The sequence below is a fragment of the Thalia democratica genome, chromosome 5 (genome assembly GCF_965202585.1).
Source record: "Thalia democratica chromosome 5, ktThaDemo2.hap1.1, whole genome shotgun sequence".
In the NCBI taxonomy this organism is placed as follows: domain Eukaryota; kingdom Metazoa; phylum Chordata; class Thaliacea; order Salpida; family Salpidae; genus Thalia; species Thalia democratica.
In genome coordinates this window covers 22,359,400-22,384,684 of record NC_139169.1, presented here as the reverse complement: position 1 = coordinate 22,384,684, position 25,285 = coordinate 22,359,400, and the positions used below count along the sequence as shown (strand labels likewise).

Genomic DNA, 25,285 nt, shown 5'->3' with positions numbered 1-25,285 from the left:
GTCAAAGTAAATTTTAATTCAATAAACATGTAAAATTAAAAAAATCCTTATGTGTATAGCTAAAGGTTATTTAATTATTTAAGGGAACAAAATTAAGACCTTGAATAAAGCTAAAATAATGTTCTATTGCAGTGCTTCTGAATCTTTTTCTAGTGACGGAACCCTTTTCCAAAGTTCTACTTTTCTGCGGAACCCCTAATTTTTACTATACATTAAAATTTTAAATTAAATAAATATTCTTTTTTAAATTTCGATAGGCTTTGCGGAACCCAATTTCAGAAGCACTGTTCTATTGCATGTGACTAAAACTAAAACCTAAAGATTATTAAAACGTTACTAAAACTTCGGCCTGCGAAGGTTTTGAACAGTTAATTTGGCCCGCAAGCACCAATTTCCTGCCAACCACTGTTTTGATAAAAAAATTCTAATTCATACACTTATTACAATACCTAGTAGTGAGCAAGTTATTTTTACTAGCTATTTTGCAAAATGAAAATCTTCAAAAGTGTTATGAAATGATTGTTACCTTCATTACAAATCCCAGGATATCTAGTTATGTTGCCTTCTTTTAGCAAGAAAAAATCAAAATTCCCCCTCCGCCATGTCTGACTAAAATCACGATATCGCCCACTTTAGGAAACCCTGTTTTAGACCGATAATACATTATATTTACGCAAAATTTATAATAATCAAACTGTTTGACTCAAGAGTTTCTTGATGAAAAAATCAAAAAAACGATACAGCGTTTTTGAAGAATTTACAAGAGTCAATATAGGGGAAGGGGGTTAATAGCTTTTATTTATATTTTTATAGCAACAAAATACAATTTAAATGTTTTTTTTTCTATTTTAACTTACTTTTACTAACCTAAAAACCTAAAACTAAATGTAAGGTGTACTGCACTAATGACCAGAAATTGTACAAATTTTGAAATTTTAAGTATGTGTTTTTGTCTGAAAATAATATTTTACCTTTAACTGTTTCAATAAAAATCTAAATAACTAATTGATTATTTTCTTTTTTACATGTTACTTACTTATCACTTTTTATTAGCTTAATCGAGAATTTAAAGTTTTAAAATAAATATCTAACTTACGGTTATTTTTAAAAAGTTTGTAAACTAGTACTGTTGCACTTGTAGCGTTTCATTGACTTCGACTTTATTTAACAGCCGGCTTTACATCACACAAACAATACATATTTATCACTCTATTCAAAAATACCACCCAGCAATCACAGCAAACATTACATACGGAAGCAAGCCAGCAAACCACTTATCCTCAATTCTATCGTCAATCCACTGCTTAACCTTCCTCACGTCCGTTCCCGCGCTCGGCCCGCTCGCCAGGCACTTATCCCGCGCCTCCGCACACCCGTAGCTGTGCAACGCGAACACGACGCCATCGTGCAAAGGGTCTTCCCCTCCATCGAGAGCGCACACAACTGGCGCTCCCGAGTCGCCCCCTGCCGCCTGCTCGCACTGACCCGCGTCGCATCCGTAGCAGAACTGCAAACTTTTGTCAAAAATCGAAGCGTTGTTGTGAGCGTAGTGGCCGCACTTCTCTCCTTTCAAAAGGTGCACTCCTCCCTGCCTCGCTTCGTTCTGCTTGTCTTTTTCAAACTTCATTTTGTCTCCGGAAGCGACCACTTTGTTGTACCCCCACCCCTGCACGACGCACCTGGCGTCAGCATCGAACTTCATCCCGGTTTCCAGCAGTTTGGCGGGCTTCACAGTGCTTGTTTCGGCGAAGGCTTTTTTCAAGCGAATGAGCGCCACATCGTAAATTTTGCGCGTCGGGCTGAACATTTTGTGAACAATAAGGCCATCTTCTCCTGCGCCGTTTCGCTGCGCCTTCTCGCTTTTGTCGTTGTAGTCCTTCGTCCCCGCCAGCACCTCCACCCAGTGGAAAGTGTAATCCCGCGTGCTTCCGTCCTGCCTCGTTTCACTCCACGGCGCCACGTTGTGGGCGCACGTGAGAACCCAGTTCAGTTTCACCAACGTGCCCGCGCCCCTCGTCAGCTTGAGCTCGTATCTTTTCTCTTCCCTGATCGGAAACTTCATGTAGACCTTCAACCTGACGAGATGCTTCATCGTGCCTTCAACTGCCCTCTGTTCGCTTATCACCTGCGAGCTTGACAGGGTAAAGTGAAGGAGTATCACGGAAAAGAGCAAAAGCGCGTTTTCCATTTTTCAGGACATCTGAAAAAATGACCAAAATTGATGTTGGGTTATCAGAATTTATACATTTTTGGCTCAAGTTGAGTGTTGTATTAAAAATAACACTTTATGACGTAGATTAAAAAAACTTTAATTCAACAAGTAAGTTTCAAAAAAAATATTTTTGTTTAATATCAGTATATTGTCGAAATTAAATGCATTGTTTTATTGGCAGTTGATTTGTGGAATAAATGATGAATTCTTAGTAAATTTACTTGTGAAAAATGTTTTACACATTTCAAAATTGCTATAACTATATTAGTTTTGCATAAATCAAGTTTATTTACAAACTAAGTTATTGACAATTTTTTTTTATCATTTCTTAACATATCAATTCTAGGTTTTCAGAGATTTAGAATAATATATTTTTAAGTGTGTTTAGTTACTAGCAGCCTAGTTAGTAAAAGTAGAGTAAGAAGTTTTCTTAACTGAAAAGCTTCCCCTTATAACAGGGTCTCCCAAATTTATTTTTATAATCGACCTTTTTCAGAAAACTAAAAATTGATTGCCCCCTTCATTACAAAGCCAAGAATATCTAGCTAGTGTAAGTTGTTACCGCCTGACCAGTTATTAGCCCTCAACTTACAGAAATCGTCGTTAATGGGCAATATTGCTCTTTTTAAAAACACAGCTTTAATCAATTATTTTCATCCCTAAGATAACTTTCAGATTGAACACGTTTGTAGTTTTATGTTTAGCTACAAAAAAATTACCGGCAATAAAAACTAAATCGTTTTGCACAACTTTGTATTTAAACTATTACTTTTTTAATTAAAATTATTATAGCAGGGGTCGGCAAACTGCGGACCGTGGGCCAAATGCGGCCTTAAAAGCCTAAATATGCGGCCCGCGAGATACTTTTTAGCTCAAAGCTTTCTTTTAAAATACAAAAAAACGTTTTTTTTTACGATTAAAACTTACAATTAGATTATAATCTAAATATCACTCTTTACCAGTGCTCTATTATGGCTTATTTTATCAAATTCTTGCTTTAAAATAGTATTCTTATATTGATTACTATAACTGTTTTAAAATAACAGCGGCGCGCGAAGACTTTTTTTATATAATGCTGCCTGTAAGCAAACTTTTAATAAAAATTTTCCCGTGACTTACTGAAGGCTGCCGACCCCTGGTATAAATATATGGAATTAAAATAAATAGCTAATAATAGTTTTTGTTGTCTTGTATATATTGTAAATAAACTGTTTGAAATTAAGTTTTAACACCACTTCACTGCTTTGTAAATAAGACTTTAAACAGTTTTATTGCTGATCAATAATCGTTTTATTATCTCTACTTAAATTATAAGATGTAAACACTTCAATTACTAGCGAGGCGTGATAAACAAATTATAAAAAGGTAAAGTTAAACTAAATTGATTACAAATTTTACATATACTTTCATAATTTGCCTATAATGTGTGATGTTAATATGTAGTTACATCAATATCAATACATATTGAATTTGAACTAGCAAAATATTGATATTTGGTTTAATTTTACTATATTATGAAAAATTTAAAGTTTTCAACCCTGTTTAATAAACTTTAATTTAATAGTGAGTTTGGCTGCAAAATTTCGTTAGTACTGTATACTAGTTTAATTGAAAAAACTTTTTTATGTATGTAACGTGTTTTATGTATACAATGATTTTTTTTACTTTACAAGCTTTTTATGAGTTGCAACGTTAAATTTTCAGATTTGTTGATTTAAGTTGAAGTACAATGAAGAATTATGCAAAAAGGATTACAAAAGTGAGTAAACTAAAAAAAAAAAAGTTTAATGTCTTGAATTAAGTAAACTTTAAAACTAACTTCTAAGCTCAATTTACTTCAAGGTAATTAGCAATGTAAGCTAATATTTTTCAATTAAACTAAAAAATCACTGTTATTTACAGCATATTTTAAATAAGGTATTACATAAGGTCAATATTAAATTGAGTGTATTTAAAATTTTTTTTAGTTGTTATTTAAATAAATAAATTGTATTGCTGATTCTGTATAGCCATATTCAACAATTCATATATACAAAACATAAACAACTTATTGTAACAAAAAACATTTTGTTAAAATGATAAATTCAAAGTATACTTCTTAGGAGTTTTATATGTTGAAAAAATATGGTTTACCTGCTGGTTTCAGAAATTTGAAACTCGTTGATGAAACCAACATAAGAGTTTGGTCCATTCAGATGCTGCCTGTTAGTAATTTCAGTTGTATCATTTCAAATTATAAGTTCTAGAATTGTATAAAAAACAAAATACCGTATTTAGTGTTTCCGTTTAGTCAATTAGAGATAGAATTAAACAGTGATAAATCTCTTTAATAAAAAAAAAATCAATTAATTTGTTTATTATCTTTTAGGATACAAAGTTAATAGTTTTCAAAGTGAAAAGTACTAAAACTATTGTAAATATTAAACACTTTTTTGATTTTAATACAAGGTAAACCATATGACCAAGGGGCCTTTGATGTCCATATAAAATTTGGTGACAGTTACCCATTTAAAGCCCCCACAATTACTTTTATTACCAAAATCAAGCATATCAATGTTGATGAGAATGGTAAACTTCGCCTTCCAATGTTGTCATATGAAAACTGGAAAGCAAACATTAAAATTTCATTAAGTAACTTTGACTTTTTGCATTAAAAAATATTTATTTTCCTTAAAATATATACAATATTTTCTGTTTTAATGGTACGTAAGAATGAATTATAATTTCAGTTTGAATACAATATTTACTTTTTTCTTAAATAGTTAAGTGTTTACATTTCATTGTAATAAAATATGTCTTTTTACAGCATTAAGTTAACTATAAACAATTTTTTTTTTCTTAAAACAAAATATAGTTTTTTTTTTATTGTTTTAGTAACGAACTGAGACCGTCTAAGTAGACTAAAAAGACTAATATATACTTAATTATGAAACTCCTAGTTTTTTCCTAAAATACTTCTAAGATTGCATTTAAACTACTTTTTTACATTCAATTATTATTCATTTAACTAAAAAGTCAACTCTTTTAAAATTTTTTAACTGCATATAAACTTGCAAACTTTGATTAATAAACATGTTAAGGTTGCAACAATTATGATTTATTAAAATTCATTAAAAAGCAGTTCATGAAGTTCACAAAACTTGTATAGTTTTCTACTTTTTTTTACAGTCTTGGAAGCTGTGTTTAAAATCATCGCAAACCCGGATCCTGATTACGCCGCTTTGTCGATGAAATCGATGAGGAATTTGTGGCAAGAAAAATTATTTTAAGAATGCTGCCGCGTAAAATGCAAAACATGCTTTGAAGCGTCATTAAATGATGAATTGTTTTAATGTGATTAGAAATGCCTTATAAATGCATAACAGTTTTATATACTTACAGCTTGAAATTTGTTTAGTTAACTTGTGTACATATGTATAAAAATGCATTTTCTAGCTCGTTAGTCATACATGTAGATTTATTTTTATAAGTTTTCACAACTTAAATATATTTTCATTTACGCTGTTGTTGTTAGTTTGAAATCAAATAAACAAAGCTGTGAAAATCGTTGTCTAATGTTCACTGAAAGAAAATATATTGTATGAAACATAAGTAACTGTAGAATCAACTAACTTTGTAAGAAACTGGTTTAAATAAACAAATTAAATAAGTTTTTTTTGATAATTTTTGTCAAATTAAATTAAGTTGTTTTTCAAAACTAGGTTTTGTCAAAAAAAAAAACATCGTTAATTAATATTATGTAGTTTATTTACAAAAATGATACTTATAAATAAAACTAAGGCGATAGATTAAATAAATATTAAAGGTTTCAAGTATTGATAGAATCAGAAAATTTTAAAATAAAAATGCTTAAATGTTTTTTTATTAGTTAGTAGTTCGATTTATAGCTAGCTAAACTATAATTAAAAAATTAGCAATGCAGATAAAATAAGTCACTAAATAAGTTTTGCTGAGTTGTATTAATAATTTTAGTCTTGTCAATAAAAAATAGGTAAAACTTACATCTTTAGTTATATAACTACTGTTTAATATTAATGAATAATACTACAAAGTAATTAAAACAAAAAATAAAACAAGTTAAATACGACACTTTGTATAGATTTTAATGTTACATTAAGAAGGAGTACATTAAGAATAAATGAAATATGGTTTCTAACACTTGAGAAGTTTTAAGTCAGTTTATTTTAATACTTATACAAAAACCACACTACATAAACAAGATTTTTATTTCAGTTTGCTGTTTGTTATACTTTAATGTAGTATAATACTTTTCCTATAGATTACAAACGTTTAAAATGAAAAATAATAATAAAGTGGAATATATCATTAGTTTATTTGTTTAATACAATATATTTCTTAAGGTAATTCATTACAGTTTTTTCAACACTTGGATGTTATTAATAAAACAGATTAAGTTAAAACTTTTTAAGTTTTTTTTTCTGCAATTTGATTTCAAAGTCTTATGTTCTGTAATCTTATCTTCGACAAATTGATTGATTGAAATATATATCAATCGTACAGTCAAAGAATATTACAAAGTTATTACGCTATTTTGAATTTTTTAAAAAGTTGCTGTAATAAATTACGCATTCTTAAATTCAAAACATAAATAATGTTTTACGGCATTTAACTTTAAGACATGAGAACCTTTTTCTAATTCAGTTTAAACTTAATTAATTTAACAAACAATAAAAAGTAATGTGTGAAATTCATTACGATGCAAATTTATTAGTAATTAATTCACTCACACGCGTCATAATAGTTCTTCTTACAATTATTATGACAAGACTTATAACTAAACACTTAATCAAAACATATTGAAATTAAATAAACACTTATGTAAAAAGTATAAGTTTATAAAACAAAACACATAATAAAATAAGCTTTTCATAAGTTTAAAAAAACGTTAAACTTTTAATCCTTAATAAACGATTGATATAAGATCAACTTTACAAATTTAAATTATAACAAATGATAAAATTTTTACCATATAAACATTTTTATTAATTCAAAAGAAAAGTTTGATGACAAAATCTATTTCAGACAGATAAATAAAAACTAAATTCTGAACATAAAACAAACTACAAAGTATTTTCTTTTTTAGACCCATAACTTCTTAAAATATTACTTTTTGAAAGGCAATATATAGTTAAGTCGCCATTTATGAAATAACTTGTTGAAGATTAATACAATTTGAGTTAAAAGCTTAAATGAACTGATAAATTTTTCACAACACTACATGTTTAAGCATAATTAAAGTAAAATTTCTACTTTAAAAAGCATTTTTCTATGGAGTAAATATTACAATATTCTAATTTGAGAGCCGAGCTTATCAAACTAATTAGCAATGATTACAAAATGTTTACAAATAAATTACAAAAACTGAAACAAATACAAAAATACGATCAGAAATAGTAAATATAAATGTAATCCTAATTTTTGAATCATCGTTTTACATTTTTTTTTTTTATTACATAAACATTTTTCTTAAAGTTTTAGGGTCAGCTTTTAAAGCAGTACTACAATTGAAAACTTTAATTTCATATTTTTAAACCGCTTTCTCATTGACTCTAGGTTGTAAATTACACCTCGTAGCATTTTAATTTTACGCAGCCGTCAGTTATTTCGTGTTAGCCCTATAGTTTGGTATATCGCATTCGTTTGTAAAAATAAATCGTCATTTCAAGTACAGGTTTGAGAACAACTAAAAAACCAGCAAATGTAAATGTTTTAAAATTGAGATAAATAATAAATCGTAAAAATAACATAAAATTGTAGTCAAAATAAATATAAAACTGTTATAACGATAATATCAATAAAAAGCTGGAAACTTGAATGTGAGACGAATGGGCGAAGTACGACCTGTATGTTAAGCGTTGCCCGCCATGCTGTAACCTTTAGCGTAATTTTTATTTGGTTTGAAAACGACCTTTTGAAAACAATAATGTCTTTGGGCAAAAGTTTTTGTATAATTTTCTAGAAATTAAACTTTTGTTCACAGTAAAACCTAAAATGATTATCTTATTACAATTTTACATTTTAAGATATAGAAAAAAAAGTTATACAACATTCTTGAACTACTTGCCTCTCTGTTATTTACTTTCTGATATTTTAAAATGCAAAAAAATAAATTGTAAATCTGGCCCATTGAGTAAAAACGTTTCCCTGTTACAAATAAAACAAACGGTGATGTAAATAATTTACAAACTTAAATAAACATTAAACTTTAAAAACTTCAAACTAACTTTGATCAAATCCGTCAGAGCTTTGATTTTATAAGTTCCCGATCTTAAAGTGGATTTAAATTTCAATTAGATCCAGATCCTAATTTTGACCCAACCAAAATGTTGTGAGTGACTTAAACTTTTATTTATGTAACTTTACATTAGTTGCCAGAAATGTCGAACTTAAACTGTCTTAGTTTTAAGTGTCACACTTTAAATGTTAGAACTCTAACTGTTTAAGTTTCAAAACAATAAACTTAGATAAAATTAAAAAATAAATTAGAGCTTACTACTGTTAAAATTAGGCGAACCGTAACGTTGCCCTTAAAAACGGTAACGGGTCTAAATTGCGCGAAGACAAAATTGCACGAGATTACTAAATTGCACGTGGGGACTAAATTGTACGAGAACAAAATTGCCCGAGTATACAAAATTTCACGAAGATACTTTTGCACGAAGACTAGTTTGCACGCGGGCCCATAACTGCACGAGGGGACAAAATTGCACGAAGACTATTTTGCACGGAAGCTCAATTTTGCACGAGTTACAACTTTGCACACGGAAGGTCAATTTTGCACGACAGACAGTTTTGCACGGAGGGTCAATTTTGCACAAAAAATACTAACTTAAAATAACTAAATAAAAAATATATTAAAACCTTAATGTTTTATAAAAAAATATGTGTTAGAGTAATTAATTTCAATTTAATTAAGTTTATAGTAATTTTATTTTTTTATTTTTCTTTTAATTTACTTAGCTTTTTTTCAATTGAAACTAAATTATTCTGTTTAAAAACTAATATAAATTAAAAAAGTTTTTTATAAAAATATAACTAAAATTTTATTTTAATAAAAGTATCCCTTATTTAAGAATAAAAATGATTAATGTAAACTTAAATTAAATTAAAATGATACTAAACTTCAATATAAAATAAAACAAGATTAAAAATAAAAATAAATAAATAATGTTTACATGGGTAGGTGTTAAAATTGCACGAAGGGACAAAATTGCACGAAGAAATTTTTGCACGGAAATAAAGGAGCATGAAAAATAGTGAGACAATAAAAAAATTTAGATAGGAGAAAATCCGTCTGATGAAATTTTCATTGTGCATTGTACAGAAAGTTCTGTTATGGCTGTGTACTTCCATAAATTATACTTAAAATCTGTTTTGTTTTGTTTTATATAAAAGTTTTAAACATAATTTATATATCAATACTTTTTATTTTTCTAAACTTTATCTTAATTGTATCACTATTTGCACGCGTTTTACTCTAATTAGCTCTTAAGTTTCTCCAGCTCTGTTTTTTCTCTTTATCTAACTGACACTTGCGAAAAAGCATTGTCAGAAGCAGTGTTCTACTTAATTATTTAAAAGAAAAAGGAGATACAAGCTTTTAACTACAATGAAACAAACAAAACAATACAACAGCTACAATTAGTTAATTTCTATTTTTAACAAAAAAAATTATTAATATAAACAAAACTCTTTTTGGTAATTATATTGTAATAACGGTTAGAATCTAATTTTACTATCTAGTTTTTATTTTTATTTATATAATATTTTTTTTTATTGATTTTTGCTTATTTTATAATTTGTTCATTTTGACATTTTTAGTTATTATTTTTTATCACATTATTAATGACTACTATTAAATTTATTTAATTATTTATTTAATTTATTTGACCTTTTTTATTAATTTTATTAACTTTTGTATTAGACTTTATTAAATGTATTTGTTATTTAAATTATATATTTTTAATTTTTATAAATCTTATTATGTTTTTGATTTAACAAAAAAATACTTATAATTTAGCTATTTGATTTTTTAAATTCTGACTGTTTTGTTATTTATTTTAATGTATTTAACATTTAATTTTCATTTATTATGTAAAAGTATTTTTTTACTTAAAAATATTATTTATATTTGTTTTAATTTAGTTGTTATTATTTTTTATTACTATTTGATTTGTTATTTTATACTTAATATTTGTTTTATCTTTTTTTTTTTAAATTGATTTGTTATATTTTACTTAAAACTTTCTTAAGATTTCTTATTTTATTAAATATTATATAATTTTTTTTCGTATTTTGTATTATTTTGTTATTAATTTTTTAATTCTGATTCTATTAATTTTTTAAATGTTATATAAATTTTTTCGTGCAAAAGAGTCTTCTAGTGCAATTTTGTCCCCTCGTGCAAAAATGTCTACGCGCAATTTTGACCCGTCCCTGGGAAGGAGACAAAACCCGTGCAAAATTGACTCTCTGTGCTATGTTGTCTATCGTGCAAAAATGACCCTTCGTGCAAAAGTGTCTGCGTGCAAAAATATACCCTCGTGCATAAGTGTCTTCGTGCAAAAGGGAACATTCGTGAAATTTTGTCTACGTGCAATTTTATCTTCGTGCAATCTTGTGCTCTCGTGCAATTTTATCTTCGTGCAATTTTGTACGCTCGTGCAATTTAGACAGCTACCCCTTAAAAACAATTAATACTATTATAAGAATAGACTATATAGTCTATTGTTTTATTGTTCTAAAGTTACATAGTTTGTGTTCTAAAAGTTCAATTTGAACTTTACTTAAAACAACAACTTAACAACAGTAGTTATTAATATAAAAAAAAAACTATTATTGAATTATTTGCTAGTTAACATTGTAATATAAGTAATGCTTCAATGTTAAAGAATTTTTATACTTTAAATAATTTCAACAGGTATAAAGCTAGCAACACCAAAAAAATAAAATATTAATCATCTTTTTGATTGATTATTTTTTAAACTACGTTTTGTACTTAAAATATTAATTTTATAACTAAAATAAAGCTCCTTACAAATAAAAGTTTTCAAGATAAACACTTCATATGTACATTCAAAAAGGTATACATCAAATTATATTTATTTTCTCGTTAAAAAAAGAAGAACGTTTTGTTAATATTACAATTTGAAGTAGTGATGTCGAATTTATAGTTGTGATTATAATTACAAAGTTTTGTACTCAAAACGATATACACTTGTTAATTTGAACTGTTTTTAATAAAGATAATAAATTAATTAAATAAGGCTATATATGTTTCTACTAACATAACAAGTCTAAAGAGTACATCGATTGTTACTGGACATTATTTAGAATAGGATGTACAACCTCAAAACTATAAAACAAAAATTTAAATCATTTGGTTTCAATTTTACAATGTATTTTGAGATATCTGAGTTTTACCATTAGTATCAAAAAAAATTCAACTGTTTAACATTAAAAAAAATATTTTGATCTTTAAAAGTATTCTACTGTTAAATTAAGCAACTTAACATAGCAACTATCTAACTATTAAGAAAGCTTTGAAATATTTATTTATTAAGTTAACAGTAATTTAAATTTCTTTGGCTATGTTTTGAAATATATGACAATCTAAATTCCGACAATTCAAACTTCGACAACACAAGTTTTTCAAAATTGTATGATACGTCATATCCTAAAAAGTAATAATTATTGAAAAAAATAGATAAGGCGGTAGTAGATATAATAAACATAAGCTTTGAAAAAATATCAAAGGAAAACTCAAAAACTACTAAAAATTACTACAATTTAGAACTTGTTTTTGCCAATTCTTAAAATATATTTTGAAATATGCACAAAACGGTCTAAAGTCATTTATCAAACCTTTATCATTTTTCTTAAATGTTCTAGTATACATTACTTTTAGAATTGTGGCTCTTGAAAATTTTGAAAATTGTATTATAAACTATGTTCTTGTACAATTATTAATACTACAAACGAATTTATATCAAAATAATGATCAACAACATTTAAAGCGTTTAATATTTACGCGTCAACTTTGCTTAAATAATTCAAAATCGATTTAAATAAATTCTAAGTAACAAAAGTTTATTTTAGTTGAAGTTTAACTCAAAACTATTTGTGTTTATGAAATTTACTTGAGTTATCTTACCGACAACGGGTTGTAAAGTTATAAAGCTCATTAAAAAAATTTTACTTGGAATTTTGTTTAACTAAAATGATTAATTAGGATTGAACATGTTTACAAAAGCATTATTAAACTTAAGTTTTTTATAAGTTCTAAGTTTTAATCAGTATGCTTAAACAAAAAATGATAAAAATTCTTTAACACTATATAAATTTTCATTTAAAACCAAGCTAAGCAACAATATTTAAGCATTACTTCGTAAGTGTACGTGGGTTCGTTTAAATGGAATACTTAATAAAAGTATAGTGTTAAAAATATACCATTAAGTTGTTTATAAAGTATACATTTTTAAGACTGCAATTTATATTGTATAAAAACATAATGTAAAATAGTTGTATATACAATCAGTAAGAACCAGGGGCGTTGCATGGAGTGGAGTATTTGAGCGTGTGCTAAACCTAAAATACTAAGAAACATTTTATAACAATATAAAGCTGTCAAAGATATTGCTTTTTAAGTAAATTTTTGTCTGTAAATTATTCATTGTAATTGCTAATTTTTATCTTTATTTTAGTTTTAAAAAATAATAAATGAGGAAGTTTTTAGTTTCAGCTACCCTTAACGAAAATACTATGTTTTGCTAACGGTATAAAAGTTAATAGTTAATATTTAGTAAAGAAAATCAATGAAACATGTTAAAAAACTAGTAAATTCAGCAACATATTAAAAAATTTATTAACTTAAACAGGTTCTTACATATTTTAAATTATTTAAAACTAGTTTTTAGAATCATTATATACTGGAGCTTTTAAATTAAAAGAATCAATAATGGTTATATAAGTTTTGTTTTAAATGTTTATGTTTAATTTGAATCAAGGAACAAATTTATAGCAGTAGTAATTATTTTAAAAACTAATTAGTAGTTAATCACTTACTTATTATCATTGTAAGTTAAGTGGTAGATTAAACCTTAAGATATGATTATAAAACAACCATGAAATTTCATTTAAAATATAAAAGTTTTAGGTATTTTTATTTTAAGTATAATTTTTTCTAGCTGTATTTAATTTTTTTTTCAAAAAACAAAAACTAAACAACTTAGAGTAAGTGTTTAGGTAAGCAGCTTCTAAAATAGTTTTTGTTTTGTTAAATAGTGGTCAAAAGGTGATTTTAGCTTCGAATTAGAACAAATTATACAAAATTACAGCTTAGATGAAAACTACTTAGCTTTTAATACTGATAAATTTAAATTTGTTAACTTTAAACAATTGTTTGTTAAACATGTAAGAAAGTTAAAAAAAATAATTTGGTTCGTTTTACTTAGCTTTTAAAGCCTTTAGAAGTGAATCATGATGGATATCATTTTGAGTGCGCAGTAAACTCACTCAGTTCTACTTAACAAGTACAGTATACTTTGTGATAATTTTGAGCTCAAAGTATTATTTTAAAATTCAGCATTACCTTTTGAATTGGTACTTAATTGGTTGGCAAGTACAGTTAACTGCGCATTTTTGGGCCATGTTTAAAATCAAATTCAATTCCTAAATTTATATTTTTTTAATTTATGATAAATATTTTAAGCATAAGCAAACAATCTAAAGAACTTTTAGACAGTTAGACTAAAACCTTTAAATTATTTATAACATAAATTTTATTTCCTATAATTGTCAAGCTCTTAATAGTTTAAATCAGTTTGGTATTGTTTATAAAGAACGATATAGCTTTCTTAGTATGATTTTAATAGTAAGTTTCAAAAAGTTTAACTTACTAATGTTAAGTGACCAATTACGAAAATTGTCTTAAAAGCTAAATTTGTTTTGACTACATACATAACTTTAAAAACTAAACTAGAAAAATTTTTGTTGCAAAGTTACTAGAAATAAAAAACGTTGCTAGAAATGTGCTGTACATTTATTTTAGAGGGAAAAGTAAACGTAGCCGGAAACTAAATTTAAGCTTCCTATAATAATTTTGTAAAACTTTTTCTAATAAATTACTTCTTAAGCTGGTTTCTTCTTACTTCAAAAAACTTATTTAAAATAAAAAAATAAGAACTAATTAAAGTAATACATAAATAATATTTTAAGTAGGTATAAAACCATGATGTTTTTAGTAATTTCGTTTCTATATAGGCTAGATTTAAAAAATTCTGAAATATTGTTATATTTAACATTTTTTATAAAGTTTTATTAATAAAAAAATAACATTTAGTTTTGATGGTTTATAGAGTTTTTTAAATATGTTAAAAAAGTATTATAAAATAGTTGAATTGTTTTTTCCAAAAGTTTATTATTAAAAGTTAGTACTTTTGCTTTGATCGAAGTTTAAGTTGGTTGACTTTTTCTTGCAGTATAACATTTTAACTTTTAAGGATATTTAACTGACCTGAAAAAAATCACGTTACTAAGTATGGGAAAGTTAAGTCGATTAGTTTTTAAATGTAAGTTTGCAATAAGACTTTTCAGGAATTAATGTTTTTCTATATGTTTTTTGTTTATCTAATAGCTCTAAATTTGTTACGTATTTATTTTAACATTCACAGTGAGTTGAGCATTACTTTTAATTAATACAAAATACTATATACATATTATTAAAAAAAAAGTTTAGCTAGTAAAGCTGTGTTATTTTAAACAAAATAATAAAAAAAAGTCTTGTATGTTTACGTAGTCGCTATGACATAACTTTAACGAAAAAAAAAATACTCATGATTTATTCAGTAAAAAATTAAAAATTAAAAAAAACGTTTGGTGCATGTTCTGAAGCGTACAAATAAATTATAATTTTTTATCCTAACATTAAACTTACTGACACATTTAATATATTTAAACTAAACTAACTTTACATAAACTTTTATAAAAAAAGTTTTACTTTAAATGTAGACTTTTTTAACTTGAAATGTTTATATTTTGTCATTTTACTTTCTTAACAATTTTCTTATTTTATAAATTTATTTTTATATTTCCTGAATATTTTGCAAAAGTATAAAACAAAAGCTACAATTTTAGAATTACTTAGTAAACACTTTTTTGTTACCTTATTTGAAATCTACATAAGCTAATCAAATATTGGTTTGTAATATTTTTATCAAGTATATGAGATGTCCATTATGTTTAGTTAGTTTGATATGTAGTAGAAGTTGTTTTTAATTTCTACTAATTAAAATTCAAAATAATTACAGTTATTTTCATAATAAAGCGCAAATTAAGACCAACAAAGATTAAAAAGTTCTAAACTGACTATTTAATTAAATTTAATTTTGTGATGGTAAAAATAATTTTGTAACCTATAAATCTATCGATTATTAAATCTAATTTAATTCAACAACTTTCTCAGCTATTTCAGAGATCTATTTAATTTCTTACAAAATTTTATTTTTACTTTTATATTTAACAAGTTTAAACAATAACTTTTACATTATTTTTATCTTTTATGTAACTTTGTTCTATAAGATTTAGACGTTTTACATTTTAGTTTTATTAAATAAGTATTATGAGAAAATATATTTTATTAGTTATTTCAGTTTTTTAAGTTTTGAAGTTTTTTTAGAAATTTTATTAATAAGATTAAATTCTATTTTAAAAAGAAAGCAGTTTGTGACTTTTGTGAAATCCAAACATTTATTGGAAAAAATATAACTTACAGCAGGTAAGACATATCTTTGGACGTTATAAAGCTTCTAAACAGATAAATTTTGTTAAATGCTTGTTAGTATATTTTTTATACGTATTAAGAAATAATTATACAAATTTTAGATAAAACAGTATTTATTATTACATAAAAAGTAGTTATATTGTTTATTTACATAATGACTAATTATTTTAAACTTTAAACTAACATACTTATTTAAATATGTGTTTGTTTAATTTTAATTAGCCTTAAGCCTTCTGGTTTTAGTTAGGATACAAAATTAAAGTTGACATAGTTTTATATTTTTTTTTATAAAATTATAGTTAGTTTACATGAGTTTCTTGCACCTAGATGGTTATTCAGGAAGTTTTATAAATTTTGTAGGACATACAAAAAACATTATAAAAGGAAATTTTATAGAAACTGTACCTACAGCTGTAGTTCTATTCATACTTGCAAATACCATATATGCTTATAAGTTAATAGTGGAACTGTATATTAATGTTGGTAGACCAAAGTAATTACGACCCCTAAAGTATTTTCTGGTTTAAAAAAATTGTGCAAATCAAATAAAAATTAGATACACCTACTGTATTTTAATGGAGTTTTAGTATTAGTTTTGTAAATATTAGTGCTTATTAAATGATAACTAGTTAAACATTTTATTTAAGAGTTTTAATCTTATAGTATAACTATTTAAAAATCTACTAGTTATTTTTTTGAGTATTTATTAAGGCCATCATCAACAAAGCTAAAATGTTTCGCACCATCAACAATAAATTATGAACTTTACTACACAACCATCAACAACAGTATACGATACAACCGGTTGTCTCAGCTACTGTTGTTGATGGTTGTGTGCTAAGTTCATAATTTATTATTTTTAAAAGGTCAGACCTGCAAAGTGGTTTCACTAGTAAACTTGGTACACTGAGTATGAACGTTGCTCACTTCTAAATTTTTTGTAGAAAAATGTACAGTGTTCGATTAACTTCGTAGATATACTAAATATAAATGAATACGAGAAAAAAAATAAACGAAAGTTTTGAAGTACACTTAAGTACAATTTATAAAATTCAAAAATTTATATTTAATCCTGAATTAAAATACAGTTTTTAAACAGATTACTTATAAGATCTTTCGTTAGAATGTCTCACTCTCTTTCAAATTTAAACCAAAGGTCCGACGTTAGAATCAAAGAAAAAGTTTCGACTGAAGATAATAAGAGGAAAGATGGAAATCTTAATGAAGTTGCGAACCTAGAAGATACTTCAGATAAAAGTGCAAATGATACAGGTGACAAAAGTAGTAAGATTTTGTGAATACGTAGTTTGATTTTAGAAGGTAATTATTGGTATTACTTCAAATTGTTTCGTCTAATAAGATATGAATATACATTTATACGAATTTATTATATAAAATCTAGTTTTTTTGAAACAATTAACTTAAAAGTATGTTTTATTCAACCAAAAAAAATATTTTTTTCTTTACTTGAGAATATAACAAATTTAAATATTCCTTTAAACAGACGTTGCATCACAAAATTTTATTTCTCGACCTTTGACAAACAGCATATTTAATCACGTCAGTAGAGAAACCATAAGAAGATACATGATCATTTTCTACCAAGCGATGAAAAACTCTCCAGGAAACCAGAGGACATCAAATTTGCAGAACACAAACCAAGAGTCTCAATTGAAAGTAAACGTTGAAACTCAGAGTGCACGAAAAAAACAACACAAAGATGTTGAAAAGTACAATGTAATTTCAAACAAGAACGCTTTGCAACAAGGTGAACAATGTTATTAAAGTTTTACATGAAAATATACAAACACTAACTATGATTTTATAAACAAGTTAACAGTTTTACTGCTAATCTGTATTATTTGATAAAGATAATAGTTTTAAATAGTATGATTAATAATGTTACGAATAATATATTTAAAAACATAGCTGCTTAGTTTTTAAACTGACAAATACAAGAATTGTATTTATTAATTAATAAAATATAATTTTGTTACTAATTTAGACTAAAAACATCAAGTTTCAAACTAATGCTCTACGTGGAAATAAATATAGAAAAACATTCAAACAGATACTTATAGTGAAGAGCTTAAAGTTGGTGCCCAAGATAAGCATATGCAACTTAGCAACACAGTATTTAATCCGGATGACAGTCTGAAGAAAGAAAATGCAGTAATTGGAAGTCGAAAAATTCATGCTGATTCAATTCCAGAAGGAAACTATAAAGAACAAGGTTCATTAATTATTCTTATGAAATCGTTTGATTAGTAACATTTGCTGATAAATAATGTGATAATTATAACTAGGTGGTACACTATCTTACTGGTTTCGAAGAGCACACAAGTTTTATAAAACATTTAAAGTGTTAATGTTTTACTCAACAAAGCAATCGAAAACTGTAAAACTTGTTAAAAAATTCTAAACTCTTCTAAAATAATTATTACAAGTTAATTGTGTTAAAAATGTCAATTAATTTCTTACTAACTCTGTCGTCATTCATTTTGTATAGTTTTAAAAAATAAGGGTAAAATTAAATGAAGTATGACATACATGGCAACTCGTATCTTAAATTATTAAGACAAAGTTTTTTTTAAAGAATGTCTTAAACTTTAGTTCTCTAAATACTAAAAAATAAGTAGCTGCCAAATTTGTACAAGCGTACAAAATTGTACGAGGGAGCAATTACACTTTTGCACGAGCAGACAATTTTTCACGGAGACATTTTTGCACGGCTTAATTTATTCTGTTTTATTTTAAATGTTTTATGAGTTTATTTTTTATATTTATTTTTTTTCTTATTTTTTTTACCATAACTGTTACCCATAACCCTTACCCTCGGTTGGTAACTTTTTTTCTATTTTTTTTTTGTTTATTAATTTATTTTTAGTTATATTATCTTGTTTCTTTTTACTTATGTACAAAATTTAGCTCGTGCAAAATTGACCCTTCGTGCGAAATTGTTTTCGTGCAATTTTGTTCCCTAGTGCAGTTTTGTGCTCTCGTGCAAAAGTATCTTCATGCAATTTTGTTCTCATGCAATTTAGTTTAGTAACCTCGTGAAATTTTGTCTTCGTGCAATTTAGACCCGTTCCTAAAAAAATAGTTTAATGCTTACAGTATTTAATAACTTAAAAGAACTTAATGCAAAAACTATTGCAGAATCACTGGGAAAGATGAAGAGAAAACGGAAGATATACTCTGAAGAAGATACAAACCTTTTAGAGAAGACTTTCAAAACATACAAAGGCTATATCACAACCAAAGAAACTTCTTATTTAGCACTTAGAATTAAAGTAAACCCCTATCAAGTAGTTTATTCTATTTTGTTAAGTTTAGTTTAGTAGTCTTTAGATTTTAGGTACTCAAAACTTATGTTTGAGTATAAAGCGACACAACTTAATTTAAGTACAAAAGTTTCTTCAAGTTATTAGTGAGAAGTTTACCTGCATTTTTAGTTTGCATCACTTCAAAAATTTAACAGTTTATTCTTTAAACATAACAATACTTTATTAGTCTAAACTTAAATGGTAGTGAAAAATAAAACATTCTCTGGCTAAATACAATTCAATAAAGTTACTTTTTTATAAACAGATTAGAATATGGTTTAGCAACAGAAGAGCGAAGGTTTCAAAAGAATGTGATCGTAATGAATCAGGAAAAACTCAGAGAAATACTCGCGAAACTTATCAAAAGGATAAAGAAATTGTTTGGCTCTAGTAGATTTAAAATGCAATTTTTTAGATTAAGTGACATTTTTCATGTAATTGATAAAATATTTTAGAGTATTTTCATTTAAATTTTTTTTCTGAATACTTGACATTAAACTGAACTACTTATATCTTATACAGTACAGTTATAGTTGAATGTTATTAAGCATTTATTAGAAATAGATTGTATTAAAGAAAAGACTTAAATCTGTGCTTTAAACTTAAAATGATCAAAATATGGTTTTAAATTGAAGCTTAGCTTTTAAACTGTAATTTTGTTTTGAAATAGAATTCAATTTTAAACAATGATTAGTTGATCACTTAAACTTCTAAACATTAAACTAGATGTTTTTATTTGTAAACAGTGAATAAAAAAGTTATATATTATTTTTGTATAAAATATTTCACCTCATATACTTTTGTGCACATAAATTTTTTAACACTAAGTACACATTTTTTCATTTTTTTGAAACATTTCTCCTAAATTTTAATAATTTACTTTATTTCTTGATAGTTGCAAATATGTTACTTGAGTTAATTATTATACATTAAAACCGTTTTCGAGTTTCTTATACTATTTTTTATGTTATCAACCGTAAATAAAGTACTTTGATTTAAAAATGTAATTGTTATGTACAGTATTGTTTATAGAATACTTAAGTAAATTTAATTTTGAACTTTTGTACAATAGTAGCTTAAATAAAAAGTTACTGCTGCTAAATTTTATAAATAGTTAAAAAATTTACTGAGAAAACTTGAGTTAAAAATAACAAAACATATGTTTTACAAAAAAATAAAAATCTTTTTACTCATCAGCTGTAGGTTTGAAATGAATTGTATTATGCTAAACAATAATAGAAAAAATATACAATAAAACATTATGACGTAATTCTGGAATATTTTAGAGTACCAATATTTAGTGCAAAATAAATTTTCCATATAAAATTTAAATTCTAAACAAACAACTAAAGTTCACAAAACTACAAACAAGTGGCTATTACTTTAAAACTATTGGATTTTAAGAGCAGCTTTTTTTGTATGTCGACAAGGCGACATGTGTTTACTCCTTTTATTAATGCAACCCTCTTTGTTCAACGCATACAAGCGCCAGGTGATTTTTTAGGCATGAATTATAAACAGGGTTATTACCAACTGCTGTAGGCTGTGTCCTATTTTTATCACCTCCTAAATTATTCGAATGTCAATGTTTTTTTGCGCTTTAAATCGGAAACGTACTTTGAAAGCTTAGTCTTATTTTCATACACACCATCTTTAAAATATTTTTTATGGTTAGCGGAATCTGAACTGAGTTAAGCATAAGTCCATGTAGAACTTCTTTTCAAGGTCGAAGTTAACTGCTGCCTTGTAAATTATGTTCTCCAAACGACAATTGCCCCATTTCAAATCTTAATTACAGCCACAGCGAAACTACATTGATTTACTTTTTATCAAAATTAATAAAAACTTGAATACAACTAGCAATTGAATGAAGTTTACAAGTAGCTTATGTCTAAGCTTTTAATCTTAGTTAAAACATTCAGCTTAGATATTTCATAGTGAACTACCTAATGTGCAAATATTCTAAATTTAACAAAGTAACCTACCATTCTTTTGTATCTAAATTTTGTGATTTTATTTTTTTTAATCTGTTTTTTTAATTGAGCAAATTTATTTAACAAATTTAGTGCTCACTTGATAGCTGAAAAAGTTAACAGGTTAAAATAAAAACATTAAACATGTTTAGTGCTTTATTTACTAGTAATGAAAAAATATTAGATACAACACGCCAACAAGCGATTTGAAATTATTTATTGCAAAACAGAATAAAAATTTTATTTAATGTTTAACATGAGTTTTTCAGACCTTAGCATATAAAAATCTAAACGCATAAAAAACGTGTATTTAGTTTAAACTACAAAGTATAAAACAAATAAATTTTACACTCAGTTAGCCTAGTTTTATAACAGCTAAATATAAGATCATGATCAGTAGTAAAAAGTTAATGTGTCGTGTCATTTTTGATATAGTATAGTCAATCTACTTAATCATTTCTTATTTATTTAATAGACAAAAATGAATACAGTATTAACTTATCATTTGATAACAAAAAACTTGTATAAAATAGAGAAAAAAAGATACGCTTCTAAATAACATTAAATTTAATCTTATTCTAAATATATCTATCCCAAAAAAAAAAAATTAACGTGTATACTATATACTGTTAATAAGATTTAGAAGTCAAACGATTTAATATTATATTCAAGGCTCTGAAGAATCAACAAACTCTTAAAGCTTTAACTATAAATAACATACAGTGCAGTAACTAAAGAGTACTGTAGTCCTAGAGGGCCTATAGGAGCTACTGTTAATATCTACGGGGGGTTGCGCGTCTAAGTTAGGGGGAAGTGAGTTAGAACTTGTAGGTTCCATGTGGGAGCTACTAGGTAAAGAAGATGCTCTGCCTGCGTCTCTTTTTTCTGCTAAGCGTTTGGACCTTTTTAAACCTGGTGTCAGTAAGTTACTCAAATATTAGGGAATGGGTTTCCTGAGTTTCCTGAACTCATATCGTTAATTATAACTTTAATGAAACTATTAATAAACTTAATTAATATAGTTTAAATGTGATGTGAATTTATTCAAGTTAAAGAACACAGCTAAATCTGTAATAGTGAATAGACAAAACTGCGAATAAACGATAACCAACAAATAAATTCTGATGACAAAAATATGTGTTATTGTTACAACTAGAAAATTAGAAGTGAAGTGCATTTTAAAATTTGTTTACATTTTTAGTAAAAGATTACGTGGCCAAGTTAATATTGACCCTCTCGCGCCACCTGGCGGAGATTTTAATAACAAAAATACAATTTTGGTTAAATTTCCACACCTAATAGTCCTCGATTAAAGTCTTTTGGTGGGGTCTTGCAACATTTTTATAGTTTTTAAGGTGTAACTTAAAAAAAATTTCAAATTAATTACTTTAACGTTAAAAAATCATTAAATTGTTTGTCTTTAAGAATAAATTGGTTTTGTAAAGCATACACACGTGAAAAAATACTTATAAATTCATTTTAAACGATTCAAATCTTTAATTATTTCAACACAAAAATATTACTATATTATTACAATTTTTTTTTTTTAAACTATACGGGTTAGATCATTATGTGATGATTAAACGATGTTACTTGTTTAATTAAATGCACTGAATACTTTAAGTCATAACTAAAAACAGGTTAATATTTCTAATGAGTTTATAAAACATTAAATTTCATTTAATTTTATTTTAATTAATTTATATTTTCTCTACTTTTTTGCTTTTAAATTTCAATGAAACTTTGTAAGTTAGAGAGTTATAAAAAATGATTATGATACTATTTACAAAACACAAAAAAGTTTTCTTAAAATGATGAACACAATTTAAATAATTTTTACAGTTGAATTTATAAAAATAAAATTTGCTAAGTTTATATTTTTATTTTTTTTTATTTTCATTAGTTTTTGCTTTTAAATTCTAATGAAACTTTGTAAATTACTTCTTTAAATGATTATGATACTATTTGAAAAACAAAAAAAGTTCTTAAAATGATGAACACAATTTGAATAATTTTTACAGTTAAAAAGTCTTATGAAATGTTTTAGAAGTAACCTTTAAAGTTCGAATGTTTTTTTTTCTTCTCCTCAGCTAGCTATTGCTGCTTTCTTGCGTCGGCTGCTTGTTTTCGACCTTCCTTGTCTTCCAAGTTCTACATGGTCGCCACAGAGTCATGGCGATGAGAAACGTTAGTACAACGCCCCAAAATCTGGAGATTATATCCAAGGGATGAGTAATATAACTCCAGAGAAATCCCTTGGGCAGGAAGATTTCTTCAATCGACCCTTGCTCATCCAAGTGGCCATATTTGATATATTGGCCAACTTCAATACCTTCTCTTCGAAATTTTTCGGTCGTAAGCTCGATCAGATTTCGTAGTGCTTGACCGTTATGTGATTCATTTTGGTCAACTGCATTATAAAGCTCTTGAACCGTTTCCAATTCATCGAATTCAATGTTTGTAGCACTGAAACTGACGTCTTGATTTAGCGAAACCTTTCTCAAAGACGGACCAACCTATGATAATGAGTTGTTTTTGAAATACAACAACTTATCTTTGAACAAGAACGTCTTCTTTGTGTTGTTCTTAATCGTAGTTTTTAGTTGTTGTGTTCCAAACCTTCGGTGGTCCATTGAGCTTGAATTGTTGACGTTCCAAGATGGACATTGAAAAGAAGACGTTGCGAAATTTTATTGTTCAACTTCAGACTTGGCTGCAGAATTGCGGTCACACTTTGGCATTCGAGTTTTCGAAGTATTCCATTTTTATATGACGCAAACGTTTTTCGCCCGAGCAAGAGGCTCAAAACTGACGATGGTGTAGACTTCTGTGCTGCCCGTAATGTGACTAATGTTCCTCGGTTAATTTCACAAAGCATCTTTTTTATGTCATTTTTTACTAAATTAAACTGCAATTTTGTCGCCAGTGCAGTAGAAGCAATCGCTGCTTCCAGTATTCTAATTTCCGTTGGTAGCGTCATTACCTCTATATTTTCTGCGTTACTGCTATGTTGTCCTTTAAATGAATTATGTGCCCACTAGGGCTACATACAGTTTTCTTCCAGCTGTTACTGAGGCAGGTTGCTGCAATTTTATCACATCGTATTAATCTTGTTGTTATGATCTGTGCTTTTTGGATTTTGTATAAATGCCCGTTCTCCAAAAGAAATACTTCCATCGAAGCATTCTTTATGGTTTTTGGGTTATGACATTTGGATGTGTCCACTTTCGGTGAGATTAAGCGCCAGCTAGCAGTCAAACAGGTCAATATTTTTGTATCATTTACGCACTCGATCCTGGGGAGGCTTACATGAGATATTTGACCTGAATTAAGGTCTGCAATGACCTTTGTATAAGTTAATTCAAAGTTTTCGACCAATATAGTGTTTGTGATTGGCCAATTAAACTTTGGCACCAGAATATTTGACGTACTGAGAGAATTCTCGTTGACTGGTACTAATGTGCCTAAAGAAGATTGGAATGTTTTTTCAGCTATTAAGCATTCATCGGTGCTAACGCTAGCATAGACTTTGGATTTTAGAAGACAAGATTGAGATCCCCAGAAGTAGAATGTGCAATCATATTCGTCTTCTCTCCTACGGCACATGAACACGTCCATGTCAATATTTTGTTGTAGAGGAAGGATGACGTCTACTTCGATTTGCTTGATTTCATCTCCTTCCGTCGAACACTGGTGCGGTTTGTTGATAAAATAGTGGCCCTTAACGCTTCCACTGCAAAGTGGAAGCTTGTATTTTCGCCCTATTTCGGCTTCCTCGCCGTAAGCACTAAGTATTAAAATTATAAACCAAATAAACATGTTAACCTACTTGCTTTTTAGTTACAAATAAAGTGATACATGCGACAGTTCCTTATATACTGTTCAAAAAAACAAAAAAAAGAAAAGAAAAAATTTATATAGCGATAATTGATAGAATTTTAAACGTTAGATGGTTACAAAGGTCGTTAATTTT

General features: G+C 26.8%; 1 protein-coding gene across 1 annotated transcript; it reads right to left on the bottom strand.

Annotated features, from left to right (window-relative positions):
• Positions 1–1,213: 1,213 nt before the first annotated feature.
• Positions 1,214–2,188, bottom strand: LOC145836341 (chymotrypsin A-like). The gene has a single exon (XM_082944151.1). The coding sequence runs from the start codon at positions 2,186–2,188 to the stop codon at positions 1,214–1,216; it is 975 nt and encodes a 324-aa protein (XP_082800277.1).
• Between the last annotated feature and the right edge of the window lie 23,097 nt (positions 2,189–25,285).